This window comes from Ursus arctos, unplaced genomic scaffold (assembly GCF_023065955.2).
Source record: "Ursus arctos isolate Adak ecotype North America unplaced genomic scaffold, UrsArc2.0 scaffold_18, whole genome shotgun sequence".
NCBI classification, from domain to species: domain Eukaryota; kingdom Metazoa; phylum Chordata; class Mammalia; order Carnivora; family Ursidae; genus Ursus; species Ursus arctos.
In genome coordinates this window covers 19,459,654-19,483,958 of record NW_026622852.1, presented here as the reverse complement: position 1 = coordinate 19,483,958, position 24,305 = coordinate 19,459,654, and the positions used below count along the sequence as shown (strand labels likewise).

At 39.7% G+C, this 24,305-nt stretch overlaps 2 protein-coding genes across 5 annotated transcripts in view; both read left to right on the top strand.

The window, feature by feature from the left end:
- The window catches only part of MOB3B (MOB kinase activator 3B), a 210,965-nt gene extending 195,078 nt beyond the window's left edge, over nucleotides 1-15,887 (top strand). For 2 of the 4 annotated variants that reach the window (XM_044386884.3, XM_044386885.3), the window contains exons 4-5: nucleotides 13,737-13,823; nucleotides 15,797-15,887. In XM_044386884.3, the coding sequence (XP_044242819.1) occupies nucleotides 13,737-13,787 (51 nt within the window). In that variant the 3' untranslated portion in view covers nucleotides 13,788-13,823; nucleotides 15,797-15,887. Of the gene's footprint in view, nucleotides 1-459; nucleotides 6,288-10,526; nucleotides 10,638-13,736; nucleotides 13,824-15,796 lie in introns of those variants that run through there. The other 2 variants (XR_008959893.1, XM_057313504.1) reach the window with 2 other exon arrangements.
- Nucleotides 15,888-16,110: 223 nt separating this feature from the next.
- EQTN (equatorin) overlaps nucleotides 16,111-24,305 on the top strand; it is a 50,125-nt gene continuing 41,930 nt past the window's right edge. Inside the window, exons 1-3 of the mRNA XM_044386959.3 lie at nucleotides 16,111-17,120; nucleotides 17,231-17,281; nucleotides 18,551-18,616. Of these exons, the coding sequence (XP_044242894.3) occupies nucleotides 17,105-17,120; nucleotides 17,231-17,281; nucleotides 18,551-18,616 (133 nt within the window). The 5' untranslated portion in view covers nucleotides 16,111-17,104. The remainder of the gene's footprint in view (nucleotides 17,121-17,230; nucleotides 17,282-18,550; nucleotides 18,617-24,305) is intronic.

Genomic DNA, 24,305 nt, shown 5'->3' with positions numbered 1-24,305 from the left:
GCTGGGACTTAATCTACTTTGTGCCACGCACAGTGCTTGGTACTCGATGTATATTCCCCACCCCATTCTCGCAGCCGATCATCAAGGGAACTAGGTAACAACAGTTGCAGATTAAGACGGAGGGCGGCTGCCTGCAGGGGGGCAGCAGTGAGCTCACACAGGGACAGTCCTCACTCTCATGCACTGCGAGGCATCGTGCCAAGCGTTTGAATTGGAATATCTGAATTAATCCTCACCACCGTCCTGCAGGGTAGATACCATCATTACTATTCCCATTTTAGAGACGAGGAAACTGAGGTTGAGGAGTAAGTCTCTTATTCAAGGTCATGCATCTGCTAGTGGTGGAGCTGGGATCTGAACCCAGGCAGTCCGTCTCCAGAGCCCCTGCTGTTCATCACTATGTTACAGGCCCCTCTGAGGCACACGTTTTATTTATTAAAAAGGTATTCCTCCTTTTAGATTGCTCACTTGCTACCCTGGTGACAAAGCTGCTTTCACCTCGAGGATCACAAATAAGCAGGCCTTGAAAAGCCCAGAGGACCCTTGGGAAGCTGTCAGGATGAGGAAGTGACACCAGGTGAGACAAATGTTTCCTGTGCAGTGTAGAAAGTGTGAGTCTGGGGGCACCTGGGTGGCTCAGTCGGTTAAGCGTCTGCCTTCAGCTCAGGTCATGATTCCAGTCCAGAATTGAGCCCCACATCCATCTGGGGAAGAAGGACTGACCGGGGAAGCTCAGTCTCCACCAGCTCAACAAGACCAGCCAGGGGTACCGGAGAGCTCTTGCCCCTTTAATGCAGAGTTCACACCTGCCAACTGTCCCACAAGACAGCTTTGTTCCTGACCAGACTTGGTCTTCCAGGGAAGACTAGTATATACCAAGGAGAGGAAAGTAAATATTTTCTCCTCAAATTTGGCAATAGGAATATGCTAGAAAACATGTGAGGAAGTTCCATCTGATTCAGTACACATTTGCATCCCTACTATGGCTGAATACTTAGTAGGTCGTCATTCAGCATCGCAACCTACTCACAGATGCTGTCATCAGATGGATTTCACAGGGGCAGGCGTACGAAAGCCTCAGCTCCCTTGCTTTGGCTTGGTGCATCTGTCTGTTTTTTCTCAACCCTTGGTTTAAAAGCCCTTCGAGAAGAATAATTTTTCCCACTTCTGTACAAATCTTTACCATTCATTCTTATACCAGGCATGTCAAGTAGCTACAAAGAAGTGGTTTGCATTAGGGCAGGATGGGAGACTCTAAGGACACAAAGAAGACACCGGCTAATTACTAGAGTTCAGATACAATTGATACGTGAATACAGAATGAAGAAAGCAGCTATGGGCAATGGGAGGCTTGCCAAAATAGACTAGTCTGGCTTGCAGCAGAAGAAAAAAAATTTTTAGGAAAAAAAAAAAAAACTGTACCCTTTTCTCTACTGTTCTTAGAAAGATTGTCCTGAAGGGCAGACTCTTTATTGTCATGAAATTATGGGAAAAAAACAAAATAGCAAATAAGTTCCAGCAGTTTAGGGAAAAGATGTGCTCAAACTCTTCTTAGAAAGTGAGCCTCAAAGCCAAAGAGGCCCCTCTTCCTGCATATCCATTCTTTTTGACCTTTGCATTTCTTCGGGCTCTCCTTGCTCATGCCCGTCACTCTACAGAAGTGAGGGGAGGGTTTCCCTGTCTCTAGGATCTTCTCTCACCATTCACTTTTCACAAACTGAAGCCAGAGTGCCCCTTCTAAATCCCAGACCCGATCATGCCCCCTTGCTTGCCCCTCCCAACAAGAATCCTTCTGAGGCAGCCCACTCCCACCAGAATGGACTTCTCTCTTTGGCAAGGCCCAAGGCAGGCTTCTCACTGGTTAGAAAGGATGGCCAACAGTCCTCTCACTCCTTAAATATCTTTTTTTATTTTGTGGGCTAAAAAGTTTAAAATTAAACCATAGAGAATGTTACCATCTATCATCACCCTTATTTCATAGAAGAAAGGACATTTCAACACCAAAAGAATAGAGAAAGTAGATCTAAGAATAAACACCAGTCTGCGGGCTTCCCCTAAAGTACTTCCAGTTTGCCTTCCCTAGAGCCCTGGCTGATGTAACTGGGCTGGAATGCAGTTGTTTGAAATGGCTCTGTGCTGTTTTGTTCATTTGGTGGCAGTGCTGATGGTTTTCCCCCGGGGAGTCCTAAAGGTCTAGAGGCGCTCGATGTGCTTGGGCAGCCCAGCCCTTCCATACCTGGTCACTCTCCATGGGATCCTGCTTGCTCCTGGAAGAGGACGTCCCCTGGAGGGCAGGGAGACTCCCCAGGACAGCGTGGGGGGACAAGCACACGCCTCGCCGTGGCTGCTGCCACTGCCTCCACTGTGACCTGAAGACAGAACCCCTATGACCACCCCTGCAGCTGAGAAATGGCATCGGGGTGTGTGTGCGCTTATGTATTGCACATTGCATGCACAGACACTCGGGCACTCGATACATTCTCTGTGTTTGTCCACTGAGAGGGCCTGATGACAGTGGCATGCCAGTGAACACATCTAATGCCCGGATCTGAACATGTGAATGCTAGTCTCTACTTAAAGGAACCAGGAATTCTTGGAGAAATGGTTGGTTACAGGGCTGGAGCAGAGAAAATCCAAGATGAGCATGGAACCATGAGCATCAAGACCTGGGAAAATGCTCACATGCTTTAAGGTAGAAAGTCCCCTTTTAGGAAACTATCTAAATGAAATATTCATAAATGCTGAAAAAAATTGAGTCATAGATATGTTCATTACTTCATTGTGTATAATAAGGAAAATTGGAAGCAACCCAAATAACAAGCAATAGGGCAAATGACCACAACCAGTTATGAATAGTCACTAAACTGGATGTCATAGAGATGTTAAGTTCATGAGGATGCTTCTATTATGTTAAGTTATAAATGCAATATCTGGATCCAGTATGAGTATGAGTCCTAACTGAGGTCTGGCTTTTCACTGCAGCCTCCTAGAAGAGAAGCCCTTCTGATCTACCTCACATATTCCAGCATCTCTCGGTCCCTTGAGGTAGAGCTGGCATTCTTGCTTCTTCAAGATCTTGACTCCTGCTCTCAAATACCATCTGCCCTTCAAGGTTTACACCATTTAGCCCTACATGTACAGCCCCACCCACCATCATCACCTGTATCATCCTCCAAACCTGCCCTAATTCACTGAAGACTTTGGCACCAGTTTCCCCCCGTTGCTCTCATTCCTCTCATAGGGATTTTCCTTGGCCACACAGTGCATCCAACAGCTTGGTTGCTCAGTTTACTTGACATCCCAATGCCAATGCTCTTCCCCTCTAATCTAATTTAGCAATCTCAACCCATGTCCTTGGACCTCATTACCATACTGCCCTGTTCCAGCTTTGAAATGTTGCACACGGGGCCCCTGGGTGGCTCAGTTGGTTAAGCGTCTGACTCTTGATTTCAGTTCAGGTCATGATCGCAGGGTGGTGAGATTGAGCCCCTAGTCGGGCTCTGTGCTGAACATGGAGCCTCTCTTCCTCTCCCCACCAGCCCCCATCACTATCTCTCTCTCTCGCTCTCAAAAAAAAAAAAAAAAAAAAGTTAAACCCTAGACCCCACTGTAAATCTATTCTTCCACTCTTTTCTTTGCAACCTCAATGTTCTGGTCGCTCTATTCTAATGCGTCCACTCTGTTTTCCCAGATGATTGGATAGCCATCAATTAGCAACCTCCTTATGACTTAGGTTAAGTGGAAGTTTTAAAATAGCAATTTAGAGGAGGGGAGCTTACTTAATGGCATAGAAGGAGACCCCTAGGCTTGCCTTGTCCCTGGAACACAGCTGGATAACTATCAAATCATTCTGAATACCCAAGAAATCAACCTGAGGACTGATAGAGCAAACTCCACAGCTAGAGGGAGAGAGGAGGCCACATTACAGAAAGTGGAGGTGCAGAGATGTGGTTTGGGGGAGAAACAGATGGCAGGTGTCATGGAGGGGAGGGAACCCTGGTCTCAGAGAAAGGCGAGAGAGAGCTGAACACGGGGGATCACACAAGGAAAATACGTCCCTAACGCCAGTGACTGGGAAAGCAAGAGGAGCTGATTTTCCTGAGTTTTTGCCATCAGCAGGGCTTGAAGACTGGAGTTAGAAGGGTCAGTGGGCTTGGCTGGGATAGAGCCATGATGGTGCTGCCCAATCCTGGGGTGAAGGCAGGCAAACAACCCTGGGGCAGAGGGCATGATCTGAGGATCACCTGAAGTGCATGGGGGGAGACCGTTCGCTCTTGTTGGAGCACATCTGCGGGAGGTGGCATTGGCAGAGTCACATCTCCTGGGACAGAGAAGCCAGCGGGCACCATTTCCCCCAGCCACCCCTCAGCATAGGTGCAGAGCCACCTGAGGTAAATAGCACAGCACTCACACTGGCTGCCTAAGCTCCTTGCACCAAGTCCCACCTCCCTGTGCTCTGCTGGGACTGCTTTTCTCTGGCAGGCGTGTCTCAGTCCCAGTGCAGCAGGCCCCTTCCCCAGGAGACTGGCAGAAACCCCTGTACACACCTCATTTACTGAACAGAGAGTTCTGCCAGGCTTCAGTTCTAGTGAAACTAGAGTCAGGTCTCACTTAACAAGCAGACCAGAGTACAGCTAGTTAAAACTCCCCACACTCTGACCAAGGTCCAAACACGGCCCACAGCAGGCAAGGGGACCCTCTGCAGAGGACCAGCCTGAAAGATACAGCAGCCAAAACACAGCAGCAGAGTGCACGCAGCACACCCCTGAGACACTCCTGGAAGTGCCAGGCCCTGGACACTATATGACCCCTCCTTTGTAAAGCCATTACTGTCAGGAGCAGGAAACACAGCAGGCTTTTCTAGCACGCAGAAGTCAGAGACTTAGAAAAAATGCCAAGGGTGCCGGGGGGAAATTTATCCTAAATGAAAGAACAAGACAAGGTCATGGCCAGAGATCTAATTGAAACCAATATAAGTAATATGCCTGATGGAGAATTTAGAGCAACAATCATAAGGATACTCTCTGGGTTTAGGAAAAGAATGGAAGAATTTAGGCAGGCCCTTACCACAGAGACAAATGAGTTAAAAAACAATCAGTCGAAAATTTCAATCAGTCGGAAATGAAAAATGCAATAACAAAGATTTGAAACAGACTTGATGCAATGAATACAAGGATGGAAGAAATGGGAACAAATTAGTGACCTAGAAGATAAAACAATAGAAAATAATGAAGGTGAACAAAAGAAGGAAGAGTTATGCAACACGAGAATAGACTTAGGGAACTCTGTGACTCCATCAAAGGTAATAACATTTGTATCATAGGAGTCTCAGAAGAAGAAGGGGGGGGCACACAACATTTATTTGAGGAAATAATAGCTAAAGATTTCCCCAATCTGGGGAAGGAAACAGACATCTAGATCCGGGAGGCACAGAGAACCCTCTTCAAAATCGACAAAAGCAGGCCAACATCAAGACATATTGTACTTAAATTTGCAAAATATAGTGACAAAGGAAAAAAATCCTAAAAACAGCAAGACAAAAGAAGTCCCTAACTTACAAGGGAAAACTAACAGGGCTGGCTACAGATCTGTCAACAGAAACTGCAAGCCAGAAGAGATGGCATGATATATTCAACATGCTGAATAGGAGAAATATACAGCCAGGAATACTCTATCCAGCAAGGTTATTATTCAGAATAGAAGGAGAGATAGTTTCCCAGACAAACAAAAACTGAAGGAGTTCATGACCACTAAACCAACCCTGCAAGAAATAGTAAAGGGACTCTTTTTTTTTTAACCTAGGAAATATTTATTGTACAAAATTTACATTTGTTGTATGTAGTGAAAAGCATAGCAAAACAACCTTTTGTTAATCCATTTTCTTTGAGATTTTCTGAGAAAAGTAAAGATTTATTTCCTAATATAGTCTCAGATAATGTAACTTTTTATATAGTTGTTCAATAGTTGTATTGGTAATAAGTGTCTTGGGACATAGGCATAAAACTGCAAACAGATCAAAAAAGCACAGGGGCAAGACCACTGCCAAAGAGTAATCTCCATGAACCTGGCATTTTCCACTGCAAGGTAGATGCTGTGAGGTCATCACACTGTATACATGGTTTGATTATCTGAAGCCATTCATTAAGATACTTGAATATTTTAATGAATCTGAATCTTAATCCCATTTACAACTGCACCAAAAACCCTAAGATACTTAGAAATAAACCTAACCAAAGAGGTAAAAGATCTGTACTCTGAAAACTAATAAACATTGATGAAAGAAATTGAAGATGACATAAAGAAATGGAAAAACATTCCATGCTCATGGATTAAAAGAATAAATATTGTTAGAATATGTATACTACCCAAAGCAATCTATACATTCAATGAACTCCCTATCAAAATACCAACAGCATTTTTCACAGAGCCAGAACAAAGAATCCTAAAATTTGTATGGAACCACAAAAGACCTGGAAAAGCCAAAGTAATGTTGAAAAAGAAATGCAAAGCTGGAGGCATCACAATTTTGGACTTCAAGCTATATTACTAAGCTATAGTGGTCAAGGCAGTATGGTACTGGCACAAAAACAGACACATAGATCAATGGAACAGAATAGGAAACCCAGAAATGAGCCCATAACTATATGGTCAATTAATCTTCGATAAAGCGGGAAAGGCTAATGGAAAAAAGATTGTCTCTTCAACAAGGGGTGTTGTGAAAACTGGACAGCAAAATAGTGAAACTGAACCACTTTCTTATACCATACACAAAAATAGATTCAAAATAAAGACCTAAATGTGAGACAGGAAACCATCAAAACTCTAGAGGAGAACACAGGCAGTAACCTCTTTGACCTTGTCCGTAGCAGCCTTTTACTGGCTACGTCTCCTGAGGCAAGGAAAACAAAAGCAAACATTAACTATTGGGAATTCATCAAAATAAGAAGCTTCTGCACAGCGAAGGAAACAACAAAACTAAAGGTAACCTATGGAATAGAAGAAGAAATTTGCAAATTACATATCCGATACAGGGTTAGTATCCAAAATCTATAAAGAACTTATCAAACTCAGGGGTACCTGGGTGGCTCGGTCATTAAGCATCTGCCCTCAGCCCAGGGCGTGATTCCAGGGTCCTGGGATCGAGCCCCGCATCAGGCTCCCTGCTCTGCTTCTTCCTCTCCCACTCCCCCTGCTTGTGTTCCCTCTCTCGCCGGCTGTCTCTCTCTCTCTGTGTCAAATGAATAAATAAAATCTTAAAAAAAAAAAAGAACTTATCAAACTCAGAACCCAAAAAACAAATAATCCGGTTAAGAAATGGGCAGAAGACATGAATGGACATTTTTCCAAAGAAGACCTACAAATAACAGACACATGACAATCAGCCTCGCTCATCAGCAGGGAGAAGACGAGTTTCAAAACACTTTTCGTAAGGAATTCTATAGTGAAGATAGCCCATGAACCAGACCTTGCAGGGCATTTGGATTGAATCTAGGTATCTGATTAGTTTTTAACAGGTGCTTTCTTGCAGCTATTCAAAGGAACATACAATATGGTAATGCTTTGAAAACCAAAAACTTCTTCTTCTTTTTTTTTTTAAATGATTTTTTATTATATTATGTTAGTCACCATACAGTACATCCCTGGTTTCCGATGTAAGACTCGATGATTCATTAGTTGCATATAACACCCAGTGCACCATGCAATACGTGCCCTCCTTAACTACCCATCACCGGTCTATCCCATTCCCCCACCCCCCTCCCCTCTGAGGCCTTCAGTTTGTTTCTCATAGTCCATAGTCTCTCATGTTTCATTCCCCCTTCTGATTACCCCCCTTTCTTTATCCCTTTCTTCCCCTACTGATCATCCTAGTTCTTATGTTCCATAGATGAGAGAAATCATATGATAGTGGTCTTTCTCTGCTTGACTTATTTCACTTAGCATTATCTCCTTCAGTGCCGTCCATGTTGCAGCAAATGTTGAGAATTCGTTCTTTCTGATAGCTGAGTAATATTCCATTGTATATATGGACCACAACTTCTTAATCCAGTCATCTGTTGAAGGGCATCTCGGCTCCTTCCACGATTTAGCTATTGTGGACATTGCTGCTATGAACATTGGGGTGCATATGGCCCTTCTCTTTACCATGTCTGTATCTTTGGGGTAAACACCCAGTAGTGCAATGGCTGGATCATAGGGTAGCTCAATTTTTAACTTTTTAAGGGACCTCCACACTGTTTTCCAGAGTGGCTGTACCAATGTGCATTCCCACCAACAATGTAGGAGGGATCCCCTTTCTCCACATCCTCTCCAACAATTGTTGTTTCTTGCCTTGTCAATTTTTGCCATTCTAACTGGCGTAAGGTGGTATCTCAGTGTGGTTTTGATTTGAATTTCCCTGATGGCTAATGATTTTGAACATTTTTTCATGTGTCTGTTAGCCATTTGTATGTCTTCATTGGAAAAGTGTCTGTTCATATCTTCTGCCCATTTTTTGATTTGTTTATTTGTTTCTCGTGTATTGAGTTTGAGAAGTTCTTTGTAGATCTTGGATACCAGTCCTTTATCTGTAGTGTCATTTGCAAATATATTCTCCCATTCCGTGGGCTGCCTCTTAGTTTTTCTGACTGTTTCCTTGGCTGTGCAGAAACTTTTAATCTTGATGAAGTCCCATAAATTCATTTTATCTTTTGTTTCTCTTGCCTTTGGGGATGTGTCATGAAAAAGGTTGCTTTGGCCGATGTCGTAGAGGTTGCTGCCTATGTTCTCCTCTAGAATTTTGATGGATTCCTGTCTCACATCGAGGTCTTTCATCCATTTGGAGTTTATTTTTGTGTATGGTGTGAGATAGTGGTCAAGTTTCATTCTTTTGCATATAGCTGTCCAATTTTCCCAGCACCATTTATTGAAGAGACTGTCTTTTTCCCACTGGATGTTTTTTCCTGCTTTATCAAAGATTAATTGCCCAAAGAGCCGAGGGTCCATTTCTGGGTTCTCTATTCTGTTCCATTGGTCTATGTGTCTGTTTTTGTGCCAATACCATGCTGTCTTTGTGATCACAGCTTTGTAGTACAGCTCGAAATCCGGCATTGTGATGCCCCCAGCTTTGTTTTTCCTTTTCAACAGTTCCTTGGAGATTCGGGGCCTTTTCTGGTTCCATACAAATTTAAGGACTATTTGTTCCAGTTCTTTGAAAAATGTCCTCGGTATTTTGATCGGGATAGCATTGAAAGTGTAGATTGCTCTGGGTAGCATGGATATTTTAACTATGTTAATTCTTCCGATCCATGAGCATGGAATATCTTTCCATCTTTTTGTGTCTTCCTCAATGTCTTTCAAGAGTGATTTATAGTTTCTAGAATATAGGTCCTTTACATCTCTGGTTAAGTTAATTCCAAGGTAACGTATGGTTTTTGGTGCTATTGTAAATGGGATGGATTCCCTAATTTCTCTTTCTTCGGTCTCGTTATTCGTGTATAGAAATGCAACTGATTTCTGAGCATTGATTTTGTATCCCGCCACTTTACTGAATTGCTCTATAACTTCTAATAGTTTGGGAGTGGCTTCTTTTGGGTTTTCCATATAGAGTATCACATGATACTCTATATGGAAATGTCTCTATATGGAGACATTTTGACTTCTTCTTTGCCGATTTGAATACCTTTGATCCCTTTTTGTCGTCTGATTGCTGTTGCAAGGACTTCTAGTACTATGTTGAATAATAGTGGCGAGAGTGGACATCCTTGTCGAGTTCCTGATCTTAAGGGAAAGGCTTCCAGCTTTTCCCCATTGAGAATAATATTTGCAGTAGGCTTTTCATAGATGGCTTTTATGAGATTGAGAAATGTACCCTCTATTCCTACACTCTGAAGGGTTTTAATCAGGAAAGGAAAACCAAAAACTTCTGTTCTCATTTTGCTATCAACGATATTAATGGTTCTTTAAAATCTGATGACTAATAATTCACATTATTTCATGAAAATGTATTTCCTGATTTTCAAAGAAAATCTTATAATGGTTAGTTTTTGGACCATTTTTAACATCAAAGATAAACTAGATGTCAGACTGAGTCACAAAGCTTTTGGAAATTCATCCCCAGCATTCTGATCTCCCTTAGGCAGTGACATCATAATGTCCTAGCTAGTTACAGGAACTGCTGGGCAACAGAAAGAAAACTCTGAGGAGAAGCAGGAGGTTACTGGATAAATCAATCATTTTCCCTATGAATTTTATATTGTTTATTTTTGTATCTGGGGTTCTTTCCTTACAGGACCCCAATACGACTTCCCATGGTGGTGGTGAGTAGCATTTAAAGGTTTTACGGGAAGAGCAAATAAGAAAGATGACCCATTATCTTAGAAAACTGGTATGTGACAGTTTTCTATAGGATGATACAAAGTTTATTATTGGAAATACGGCATAATTTACATTTTAAATCTCTGCCTCAAATCCTTTGTAGAAAAATGCAGTTGAAAAAAAAAAGAAAGTAGTAAAAGAAGTCAACGTATTTCTTATCATGAATCTTGCAGATGAGATGTGGGCACCTAGCACTCTGAAAGAATATAAACAGGAACCGGAAATTAACGAGAATACTCCTGCTAATGAGAAAAGTGGCAATTATTATAAAGATATAAAACAATGTAAGTCTTTAAAGTTAATAGCAACACATATACAAAAGCTGGTTGTGGTGCTTTGATTTAACATTTTAAAAACTCTGTAATTTTATTTCCCACTTCTTAAATTTTTATTTACCTTGTTAATGTTTCAGTGTGTTAAATGAAATTCTTATTTTCTACAGCTTTTTTCATGAGATGCTATGAAGTTTAACAAGGTTTTTTTGGTAATTTCCTATAAATAACAGAGTTCATCATGGCATTATGGTGATTTGCAATTGATCTAATTCTGTGGTGAGTTAACCAAGATTTATTTGGAGGTGGGTATTGCTGGAAAAAAGTACCACAAACTTGGTGGCTCGAAGCAACAGAAATTTATTCTCTCACCATTCTGGATATCAGAAATCCAAAATCAAAGTTTTGATCATGCCACGGTCTTTACAAAACCTCTCGGGGAGGATCATTCCTTCCTTCTTCCATCTTCTGGTAGCCCCAGGCATTCCTTGGCTTGTAGCACAATTCTAGTCTCTGCCTCCATCTTTACATGGCATTCTTGATGTGCCTGTGTCCATTTCCTCCTTCTTATAAGGACACCATTCATATCAGATTAGGAGCCCACCATACTCCAGTGTGACTCCATTTTGACTAATTATATCTTCAATGACCCTCTTTTGAAATTAGGTTGCATTCTGAGATGCTGAGGGTTAGGACTTAAACATGTCTCTTTTCGGGGTGGGGGGCACAAAATTCACTTCATAGCAAGATGACTTTAAGATGTTTGAAAGGTCATCAAACTTCAGTTTATTCATGATTACACATTTGGGCTTTCTTTCTGTGTCCTTATAAGGTCCACCACTCGTAAGAAACTCTTGTCAAAATAAAAACAAATTAAGATTAAATCTAGTTATCTTGGGATCCCTATTAACATTAATCAAAGGAAAAATAGGAATGCAATTGAGATATATACATATATATTCACGTTCATATATATACACTCAAGTACTTTGATAATAATAATGCATAAATTGTTATTTCTATTTTCTCCTTGGTGAATCAATGTCCTTCCTTTGTAGGTGAAAAACACACCTAGTTCTCAGAGAGGTCAATTGCCAGATTTCATACTACCAAAGCCAGAGTCAGGAGTGTTATCTAATCTATCCACCACCAAGTCTTTTCCCTGTGATGTGCAAATGGTGCAATCATTTCCATTTCAGGATGTACCTTTTTTAAAAAATATCCAGAGGGTAAATAAACTAAGAGCCTGATGATGACTTCGATTAAAGAAAGAATCTTTCTTACACACAATATATATACAAAACATAAATGGGATCTTCCTAAGAAATTGTGTTATGACTTACTTTTCTTACTTAACAACTCTGGAGATCTTTCCACATCTGCCTCATTGTTTTTAGTGGATACCTAGTATTCTGTAAAATGACGTCCCATAATTTATCCACTATCTTTTAAAGAATTAGGTTATGTGCAGTCTTTCCCTTTTACATTCTTCTCATATACAGTTGGGTGTATCTCTCTTTGGATAGATACCAAGTACTGGGCATTGCTGGATAAAGGGTAAATCTTTAAAAATATTGATACCAGCAAATTGCCCTCCAAAAAGTATCTACGATTTATATCCTCCAATAATGCCCCACAATCTCACCTACAGTGAAAATTGTTAATCATATTTTGTGAATATAAGTGAGAAATTTCCATTACTGTTTTCATTTGCATTCTGATTACTTGTGAAGTTGAGTATTTTTCTCTATATTTATTGGGTATTTTATTTCTACTTCTGTGATTTGTCTATTCATATCCATGGCCTGTTTTTCTATCAGGTTGTATTTTCATTTATTTGTAGGAGATCTTTCTATGTTTACTATAATAATCTTTTTCCTATAGTAAAAGTTAACAAGTATTTTTTTCCCAGGCTGTTGCTTATTTTTAAACCTGTTTAGGTATCTTAATCACAGAGAAAAATTGTAATTTTTAAAAATCAATTGTTTATTAATTTTTAAATAATTTCTGCATTTTATATTTTGGTCTTATTCAACTGAAGAAATTAAATTATTTTCCCATTTTTTCAAATAATTTCATATTTTTGCTCATAAATCTTTGTATAAGGCATAAATTAGGCACCAAACTTTATATTTTTCAAGGAGGTTTGCCAAATATCTAACACCAATTCCCTACTCATGTGAAACCTATTTAATATAATCTAAATTCTCATTTGAAATTGGGCCATTTGCTACCTTTTTATTGTTTCTTTCATCTGTTTTTCTCTGTAAAAGTACTGAAGTGTTTTAATTTTTATAGTTTCATAACTCATAACATGCATGTTGGGCTTTGGTGTCCTTTTGTTATATTTCCCCATAGATCTAGCTCAGAAATTCCTCAAAAATCATGATACAGTAATGGCACTGTTTGTGTGTGCACGAACGTGACTACATGGTAGGATGATTGAATATGTATGTATGTATCAAACACAGATGCATTCATGTATGTATAAAATTTTCTGTCATTTCATGAGATTTTGAAAAAAGGAGACGCGTATGTATTCATATGTAAATATGTCAGTCTGCCGTCTTGACCCAATTTACTTTGACTCTGGTTGGGTGGATATATCCATTAGTTTTGAGTTATAATCAACCCTCAATAATTTCTTCTCAGAATGTTATTTAGCATAAGGATACTAATTTGGCCTTTTCCCCATGAATTTTATTTTTATTTTATTTATTTATTATTTTTTAAAGATTTTATTTATTTATTTGACAGAGAAAGTGCAAGCAGGGGGAGCGGCAGAGGCAGTTTCCTTCTCCCTCTCCCTGCTTAGCAGGGAGCCCAATGTGGGGCTCGATCCCAGGACCCTGGGATCCTCCTCTGAGTCGAATGCAGGCGCTTAACCCACTGAGTCACCCAGGAGCTCCATGAATTTTATTTTTAAACCTTGTTTATTTTTAAACCATTTCCTTAATTTGTAGCTGAAGAATACCTCAAATACTTTATTATTCTTTTCTTGGAACTAGTCAGTGCCTATGTTTTAAGAAAAAAAAAAAAATCAGATGAGGAAAACCTTAAGGGAACAAGAAGTAACTTAGTTGCTGAAAACATTCGACCTTGTATTTTTAGATGTGTTCACAACGCAAAATCCAAATGGCAGCCAGTCTGAAATATCCGTGAGAGCAACAACAGATTTGCAATTTGCCCTAAGAAACTGTAAGTACTAAAAATACTGAAAGTCACCGTTGCAAATATGAAAAGCCCTTAAAGCAAGATTTCCAAACAGCACTAGAGAGTGTCAAGTAGGAAAAATGTCTTAGTGGAGCTAGAGTCAGGGAATCTTAGTTCCTAAATAAGGAGACTCCATGCCTCTTGCACTAATAAAGTCAGGAGTCAAGGAGGTTCTTACATACCTTAGCCTCATATTTTTGGTTTTCATGGAAAGAAAAATAATGACTAGATTTAGGGTTCTAGAAAATTGTATGTCTTTCTTAAACCCACGTTTTTATTCCTTTCTGCTTATACCTTCAACTTCAAATGTTCTTATTTCCTTTTTGCATCTTTCCACCAAGTGTAATTAATTTGCTAGATAAAACTGTTGCCAGCATGTGACTTTGGAGGCCATTAAAAGTCTCCAAAGGACATATACATATCTTTCACCATGAAGTATCAATAGCTCATATCTATGAAACACACAGGCATAAAACAGAAGGCAAGAAAAGAGGATAAAATTAAATAAGAAGGAGAGAATGTTTCTGGCCCTAGTAGCTTCAATATTGGGAAAAGCCAAGACTCGGTAATACCTAATTATTAATAAAGTTATTTGACAATAATGGAATATTTTGAGTAATTCTAAACCTTGGGACATAAGTGAGGGACATTTTAAGGGCATATGTTAATTAAACAAATCACTCATGGGAATTTTGCTTGTACACAGCAAACACCATCTTGAGTTGTTTGGGACAAGAAACAGAGAGCCAGGTCTTCAACAGACCAGGTAGCTCAAATTTCTTCAGGAGATGGATTGTTGAGGACCATAGGACACATGGAAGAAATTCTAAAACCCTAATTTCTATTCCCACAATTCAGGTCCTCAAAATATTGTCAAAGAAAGTTGGATTGGATAAGAAATTTTTCCCATTTTAAATGGGGGCTCTGACAGGAGATATACTAACATGGTAGGGACATTCTAGAGGAGCAAGCCCCTCAAGGAGATGGAATTCTCCAGAATAATTTTGACTAACAATTCTTTTAGCCCCTAGAACTGTGAGGGCAAGGGGAAAGTCCACACACCACCTTTCTCCAAGTATGAGGGATGCGTAGCAGAGTGGAAGGATTACTTACCAGTTTTTGTTGGAGTCCTGCCCGAATCATGTCAACTCTGGTAACAGACTCTCTTTTCCATAGCTTTCTTGCCAACAAGGCACCTGTCATGGTGCTTTTGGTGGGTTCAGTCTGAATTCATTCTGCCTCTCTGGAGAACTCTTCTATAATGAGATTGCCTGTACTTCATGGGAACTTCATTGACTCCCGTATTAAACAAAATTAACTGAAATGGCCACCATGAGCAGGCTACGGAAAATGTCCCTCAGTCACAATTGTTCCCAAATACACTCTTACTGACATTCCTCCAGAAGAGGGACACATTATAGACTGAGATATATACTAAAATAGGCCTGAAGACCCTTGATTTGTAGCCCCAAATTGTTGTACCCAAAACTCTGTTTTGAGTCGTTAACATGCAAATGTTTCTGATTTACAAGGATACTGGTGCGCCTTCCTCTTCTGTGTCCTAACACTGACTGGCAACCAAGCCGTCCGGGGCTGAGAAGATCACTTCAAGTCCTGTTCAGGGAAACATCTGAAGCCAATGTTCTCATCCAATACATCTCTTTTACCTCTAAAGGAAGCGTATAACCACCACCACAACCACCCCCCACAGCCCCTCCGCCCCAGCTTTTTCTCAAATTATAGGTGCATCAATCCCCTCTCAGGCAACCCATTATCTCAAAAACTTTATTCTTCAATGCCTTCTTCTTTCCCTTCCTTTAATACGTCTCAGGAAAAAGTCAACATCTTTCTCTTTTTTTTCTCTTTCTTTGTTCCGTTTTTTAGCTTAAAAAAAAATGCCTAGTCACAGATGCTGTCAATATGTGTATATGCTGATAATCTGTTATCCCTTTTTGCAGATAAACTTGTCAATGAAACAACTATATCACCTACTGGAAAAGGCACCAGTGAAGAAAGTCCTACAGAACACTATGGGAAAAAAAATCGAAGTATTAAAGTTTCTAAGCTGTAGTCATACTTGGAGCATATCATTATATGATTTAATTTATGTTTCTGTACTCTGGGTGTTTCATAAAGTGAAACATGCATGCTTAAAGAATTTATACAGCTACAATTTGAAGTCACTCTAAAACCTTTTAAACAGTGAAAATCAGAGTCAATTTTTAGATTTACCTGACAAGGGATAGGAGTGAGCTCTTTTTAAAATAAAACTTATTTTAATAAAATGTATTACATTTATATTTATATTAGATATATAAGTATATTTTAATACATTTTAATATTTTTAAATAATAATGTAAAAATTTCTATCTGCTTGAGGAATAAATTTATCTCTAATTAGAGTCAACTATTAGTGTTTCCTAAAATTATTGGGGGGGGGTTGGTAGTAACAGGTTTCAAAATCAAAATCATCATTTTATTTTCCTGTCAAGAATAGTGTTCCTTATAAAATATTTGGATAACCATAACAACCCAGGATGGCTCTCCTCTAAGGTCTTGAATGAGTGGTCTAATTGAAGACAATGGACCTGTCGTTACATGAAGCATCCAAGTATGTTTCTCATACGATTACTGTGAATTAAACTAATTCACTTTAACATCTTTAACACTACTAAAACAAACAAAAATCTTAGTCACTTTTTTTGGTTTATTTAAAAATAGAAATCTCATCATCCTGGTGGTGTTCCTTTCGTAAATATCTTTAGTAATTTACTACTGGGCATGGGTCATGTTCTAACAACCTTTAAAAAAAATTATTTATTTATTTTTCATGCTCTAATTTCTTAACCAGGCATTTAAACCTGAAATAATCTGACCATTGAGAAATGTTCAAGTTTCATTTCTGGTCACATTCCCCACCCATATTCTTCACTCTAGTCTACCCGAGGCTCTCAGAACTCACAAAATCTGCTCATGACTCAGTGGAATGATCTCACTCTTGCTTGTTTGCCTGGAAAACAATTTCTAGTCCTCTAAGCCCATACTGGGGCATCATCTCCCTTTCGAAGGGTTTCTGGCCTTTGCAACTGGAGTTAGGGCTCTCTGTGCAAACCACTTGTGCATTTCTATTGGAACCCCCACCCCCATTATCCTGCATCATAATTAACAGTGATTCTTGTCTGCCTCCCAAACTGAGAGTGTGTTCCGTCAGCGTAAGGCCTGTGTCTTCATTCCTGACTTTCAATGCCAACCACAGCGTCTGGCACATGGTGGAATCTCAAGGTATAACTGTTACATGACTAAACTAACAAGTGAATAAATGCTCTATCACAAATTTACTAAAGTGAACTTACCTTACTTAGTTATCCTGTTCTATTTTGTTTTTTAAACAGGACCAAGCAAGGGTCCAAATGAGCCTGCATTTTGGACAATGTTAGCTAAAGGTAAACTCATAGTAGTTAGGTAGCTGGGAAAATGTTTTGGTTTTCTAAAGTCTTATGTGAGAAAGCCAACATCCGTGCAAATAGTTCTAATATTAAGAATTAATAAGTCAACATTTTGCTGCCATTATCACATGTAATAACAAATGCAAAACAAACCCACAAAATTGATTGTGTCACACACTTTCTGATTCTCTCCCCCAAAAGTTTATTCTCCTGTAAATGTTGCAATCTTGTCATTCAGTTTATTTATGATTAAAAATTTTAAATAAGGCTCTTGCTCAGTGTAGTTCTTCTTTGTGTTTGGAGCAGGATGCATGTAAGCACATGGAGATATGCGAATAAATGCAAAGTGTGTATCAAAATATATGCATGTATAAAAGTAATGCATATATCATAAACATATAAGCAGACATATGTAAGTGCAATGTGCATGTCTTATACATGCATGTATGAATGTATCTGCAGATGCACACATGTATAAATGTCATTCGTGTAGCACACATGTACATGCATATGCATTGTAAACATGAACTGCATACCATATTCAGTTGATTCTCATTATTTGCAGATTTTGTATTTGCGAATTTACCTACATCTAAAATATATTTGTAACCCCCGAATCATTTTCATGGTCGTTTACAGACATGCACAGAGCAGCAACAAATTTTAATTGCCCGACACTCACGTTCCCAGCGCAGACAGAACAAGGCAACATTCTGCCTTCCTTTTGCAGCTCTTACACTGTAATTAAGTGTCCTTCTTGTTGTCTATTTAGTGCTATGTGTTTTGCATTTTTGTGCTTTCAGTCGGTGAATTTCCTAATTAAAATGGCCCCCAAGTGTAGTATTAAGATGCTGGTTAGTGTTCCTGAGCACGAGAAGGCGGTGATATACCTTATGGAGAAAATATGTGTCAGATACACTTTGTTTAGGCTTGAGTTATAATGCCATTAATCACATTAATCATGAATTCAGTGTCAATGAATCAGCAATGTATAGTAAATAAAGTATCTTTAAACAGAAACACACATAAAACAAGTTATGTATTGATTGGTTGATGACAACGTTGTGACCAGAGGTCCTCAGGAACCTAAGCTTGCATTTGCCCCAAGAGCAACAATTCAATATTCACTAAGTCAGTGTTCCCGTGACTTGACGGAGCATAACTGTCATGAATAATGAGAATAAACTCTCTATATTAAACACACACGCACAGTAATTTTCGTAAGTGAATTTTGTTTACCATAACACCAATTTATTGTCTTAACAGCTTTAAATGCAACACCAACAGCAGAGGAGATTGAAGAAAAAGATCAATTATTTCGCCCAATTCCAAGTAAGAACAAAATACTTCAATTAAATGGATGCATTAGTGCCGGCACACATTTCAGTGTGTGACTTCACTGCATGGCGGTACTGTTTTCTCTAGTAATGTGGAATGTACTTTAGGGTCGCGCGGTGGCTAGCATCATATCAGAGAGGACATTTGCTGTTTTAAAAAGCGATTGTCCCTAAGCATTATTCTCCAGTTGCCATATATGCAGAGAGATGTTTTCATTTTCCGGTTTTGTGACTTCTATTCCTAAAACAGATAAACCAAACAGAGGCGCAGGCAAGTGAGTCATATCTAGAATGCGGTGTTTTTAATTGATAGACTCCATTTTCAGAGCAGTTTTAGGCTTACAGAAAAAATAAGCAGAAAGTACAGAGAGTTCTCCTATACTCCCCCAACTCAGTTTCTCCTATCATTCTCATCTTGCCTCGGTTTGGTGCAGGTTTTACGATGGAGGAGCCAATAGCGGTACGTTAATATGAAGTCGAGTCCATAGTTTACCCTAGGGTCCACTCCTTGCGTTGCACAGTTCTGTGCATTTTGACATGTGTCCACCACCACGGTCATAGAGCAGTTTCCCTGTCCTAAAAATCCCGTGTTCCGCCTATCCGCCCCTTTGTCCCGAGCCTCTGGCAACCGCTGATCTTTCCACCATCACCATAGTTTCGCCTTTTCCAGAATGTTATATGGTTGGAAACATAAAGTACATAGACTTTCACCCTGGCTTCTTTCGCTCAGTAATATGCATTGAAGATTCTTCCATGTATTTTCGTGGCTTGATGGCTCATTTCTTTTTATCACTGAATAACATTTCGTTGTGTGGATATACCAATTTATCCATTCACCTACTGAAGGACATCTTGATTACTTCCAATTTTTGGCAATAATGAATAAAGTTGCTATAAACATTCATGTGTAGGTCTTTGTGTGGACATAAGTTGTCAACTCTTCTGGGTAAATATAGAGAATTGTGATTGCTGGCTTGTGTGGTAAAACTATGTTTAGCTTTGTAAGAAATTACCAAACTGACCCTTAAAGTGGCTATACCGTTTTGTATTCCCACCAGCAATGAATGAGAGAATTCCTGCTGCTGAATGCAGTTTTTTTTTCTTTTTGGTAATTTTCATTCATGGATTAGTTATATTTATGTGAGTAAAAGAACTCCTGATTTCAATAGAAAATTTCACGACAAGGCAATATATTAATTTCTCCCAAACCTCTGTCCTACAAATAAACTATTGGGGAAAAGTTAGCATCTGGTGATACATCTAAGGCCTGACATCTCTATTTAGCATTGGACTATTTGACAAATACAGCCATTTGCCTTGCAGGGTTTTAAGAAAATCAAGTGAGTCTTTGTTTAGAAAAATTATATATGGGAATGACTAATGCTGTGTTACTTGAGAAATATTTTGTCTTTCCCAGTAATTAAATTGAACATGATTAATTTTTTATCATATATGGAGCACATATAACATGCCAGGGGCTTTATATACATTATGATGTCAGTCCTCACAGCAACTCCATGAAGTTGGTATTATCTCCATTTTACAGATAACATCTGCCCAAGCTTGTAATTAGCTTTCTTGTGATTTCCAGTGGTGGGGAATTCCAAACCCTTCTCTAGTTTTGTTTTTAAGATTTTTTAAAAGATTTTATTTATTGACAGAGAGAGACACAGCGAGTCAGAATCTTTCTCTAGTTTTGAGCATCACCATGAAAAACAAAATGTATTACAAGCACACCTCTTTACAAAAACCCTTTTAAGGAGCAGCAGAGCCCCTTTTAACATAATTTGTTTGATAATTCCCCAAAGCATCTGCCTCAAAGTCAAGATAACAGTCACTGATAGCAGTATACATTTCACTCTTCGCGGTCTAAGATCGCACTTTGACAATTATGGAATCAGGGAATACAAACATGGGAGCTTGTCCCTGCTTATCACCAAAACACCATGACCTAGAAAATAAGGAAAGCCTATGGAACTTTTGGGCGGGAGAAAGTTGGGGGAAGGGAGAAATATCAACACGGTCATTTCAAGTCACCATTAAATAAATGTCTATTAAGTCAGACATCAATTCAGGCAAATGTAAAATGTGGCAGCAAAGATGTATTTTCATTAATAGATTTAGTAAAAAAGACCTTTGATGTCTCTGGATCTGGACATGATTTTTATTATTTAACTTACTTTAGAAAGAAGTAGGTTTTCGTTTCTTTTTTAACATCAAATACACTAGGTGTGATCTCAGTAACAAAATGATAAATGCAGTTCTTCAATTCCTGGAGAAAGCATCTGGTGCACCATCCTTTTAGCATCAGAGAAAAATCAATGCAGGTCCCAACAGTAAAAGGGTATCTTTCTCTTCTGAAGGACAAGGCCCTGGTGTGTAAGTTCGTCACATTTTTAATGGTCATCCCTTCAGAGTCTTGAAATGGTCTTTATTAGTCAGGAAGGACGATTGCTGTAGACACATTTGTACATCTGGTAACCTGGGTTTGAAACCAGATTTTGCCACTTACTCGCTGTGTGCCATGGACGAATTCATAAACTTCTGTGATCCTGGAAAATGGAGCTAAGAACAGCTCCTCCAGGACTGTTGTGGAGGTTGAAAAGAACAGACAAAGAGTACTTAGCCCTAGGGAGTAGCTTACAGTCTTCTTTGCGTTGCGTGAGACAAGTGAGGGTGTGCAGTGAATACTCTGGATGGCGAAGGCTTCTCTTCAGTTGCTTTGCTCTCTTTACTCATCCAGGAAAACATGCTGGAGACCGTTACTCTTTTCCATTGCATTTTCTTTCTTTCCTCTCAGACTCTGATTTGAATGCTACCAGTGAAGACACCCTGACCAAGCTACAGGAAATCAAGTTAAAACTAATGCTGGGCATCTCGTTGATGACCCTCTTCCTTTTTGTTATCCTCTTGGCGGTGTGCAGTGCCACGCTGTACAAAGTGAAGACAATTAAGTAAGTCCGCAGACCTCTGGAGCCTTTGGAACGTGCGCGATGTGAAGCGCTCACCCTCCTCTCTTGTAGATAGTTTAGGGAATGTGGCTCCCAAATTTCTCTCTTAAGATCTCGAGTTAAGCTCCATTTCCCCTATTCAGAAAGGAGCATAGAGCTCTCTCTCAAGGGAAAGTTCTCCCCACTCTATTAAATAGTCATCTCGCGGTAAAAGTAACACTAGTTGATTGGAAAGGATATAGAGAATCCAGATATGCATTCTTTTTTGCTAGCCTTGGATCAAAAAGGCTCTGAACTCTGTTCTAAGTGGCACATCGGCTTAGGGTCTAACATTTTTCATTTATTTATATGGTGGTATACCAAGTAATTGGACAGAATTAATATATTATTTTAATTTTTGTGATTCTTTTCTAAATTGAGTTGAGCTGCAAATGTATGTAATTAAAAACAACTCTTGATACATGTTTTCTTTTTCAGTTATAAAAGTAGATTTCAGACTGAATACACCGTCAACCCAGAGCTGGCAACTCTGTCTTATTTTCATCCATCAGAAGGCATATCAGACACATCTTTTTCTAAGAGTGCTGAGAGCAGCACGTTTTGGGGCACCACTTCTTCAGAATTGAGAAAAACAGACACAAGGTCAAAATCTAGAACGACGGACATGGTTTCCACAGCCTCAGATGATACAGGCGGGAATGATGATACAGGCGGGAATGATGAGTCAGATTTAATTCAGAGTGAGGAACCAAGCGAAGAAACACCCACTGATGAATAGACGACTTTAAATTTTTGTAAGAAAAGAAGTTTCTTTGTGACTCCCATTAAGATCATGATTTGGAAACTCTGCTGAGAAATTTAAATTTTCTGGCGTCTGAAAAGGAGGACATATTCAATAAAATTATCTCAGCCATAAAAATTATATAATGGAAAAAATACAAGAAAATAATTTAAGGTGTGGAAAACTCATCCAGTAAAAATAATCCTGGAGAGTGACTTATGAAAATTATTCACTCTTGGCCGATTAGCTTTAAAATGAGGACATTTGGATATCTCTCTTATCTGGGGGCATTTTGGGGACTTTCAGGGTAATCACCACTACCTACACCCCTCCCCCCTCACCAAAGCAAAAAGAACACACTTGTTTGTGTTTTACTGGTTGTGCCCTATGAAGAAATGAAACTAAATTAGTACTAGAGACTCCTAGCATTCTTTTTAATTTTACCACTTTTTAAATTTTTATTTTATTTAAATTCAATTAACATATAGTGTATCATTAGTTTCAGAGGTAGAGTTCAGTGATTCATCAGTTGCACATAATACCCAGGGTTCATTACATCACGTGCCCTCCTTAATGCCCATCACCCACTTCCCCGTCCCTCCCACCCACCATCCCTTCAGCAACCCTCAGTTTGTTCCCTATAGTTGAGTTTCTTATGGTTTGTCTCCGTCTCTGATTTCATCTTATTTTATTTTTCTCTCCCTTCCCTTATGATCCCATATTTTGTTTTTTAAAATTCCACATATGAATGAAATCATATAATTGTCTTTCTCTGATTGATGTATTTCGCTTAGCATAATACCCTGTAGTTCCATCCATGTCCTTGCAAGTGGTAAGATTTCAATTTCTTGATGGCTGAGTAATATTCCATCATGTGTATATACCACATCTTCTTTCTTCATTCATCTGTCAATGGACATCTGGGCTCTTTCCATCGTTTGGCTATTGTGGACATTGTTGCTATAAACACGGGGGTGCAGGCGCCCCTTTGGATCACTACAAGACTCCTAGCATTCTTGTTTAAAAGTCATTGAGTTATCAGTCACTTATGAGGCCATCGATCCCAGGAGTATTTCAGTTTCAAAGAAGACCAATGGAATATGGATATTGTTTCCCTTTGAGGAATTAGTTTCTACTGGAAGGATTTGGGGAACACGTGTTAGATCTTTTGTGGATATGTGTGGAGCTTGCGGGGGGGAGAAGTTAGGTTTTATTGCCTTCCTAAATCCTCACCTACTTTGTGCTAGGAGGTTTGGTACATTACATCACACTGAAAGGCACGTTTATTTCACAGATCAAGATACCCTGCCTAAGATCACCTCCCGGAGAGGGGCAAAGCTAAGATTGATTCCAAAGAGCGGTTCTCTCTGTGATCCATGAAGGTTACTAGCCAAACATAACAAAAGTCAAAGGAGGTTGTTAAGAGCAAGGTAGGCCCCACATACATAGGGTAGGAGGCTCCTTAAGGCTCCTTATTGCTCTTGGGAAATTGTTTTCCCTACTTCTAGCTTAGGTCTTAATAAACCTTCCCCACAGAAGACAGACTCTTTACACTCACCTGCCAGGTCCCCTACCAACCATTCTCAGAGTCATTTGCTCACTCCCTGATTTCTGCCTTGACTCCAGCCCGAGTCTCACCATTGGTTCGGAAAGCTAGCAAGCTCCACCTTTGAGTAGCTACGGCCTATATAAGACTGACTCTTGAGGGAAAAGTGGCCCGGCAGCTCACCTCAGATCTAGCTCGCAGTGGGCAGAGTTCCTGAGCCAGTGGGGGGGACCCTGAGCAGTGGCCCATGCTACCGTCTGTGGGTTACTTTCGCCATTTTCCATGCCCTTTTGACGGCGCTGGGGCTCTGTGCCAGCGTTTGTACTGCCAGTTCAGGCACCAGGAAGTGCAGTGGGAACTGAGTGAGGCAGATGGTTGCGGCTGCTTGGAAGTATTCCAGGTGTGG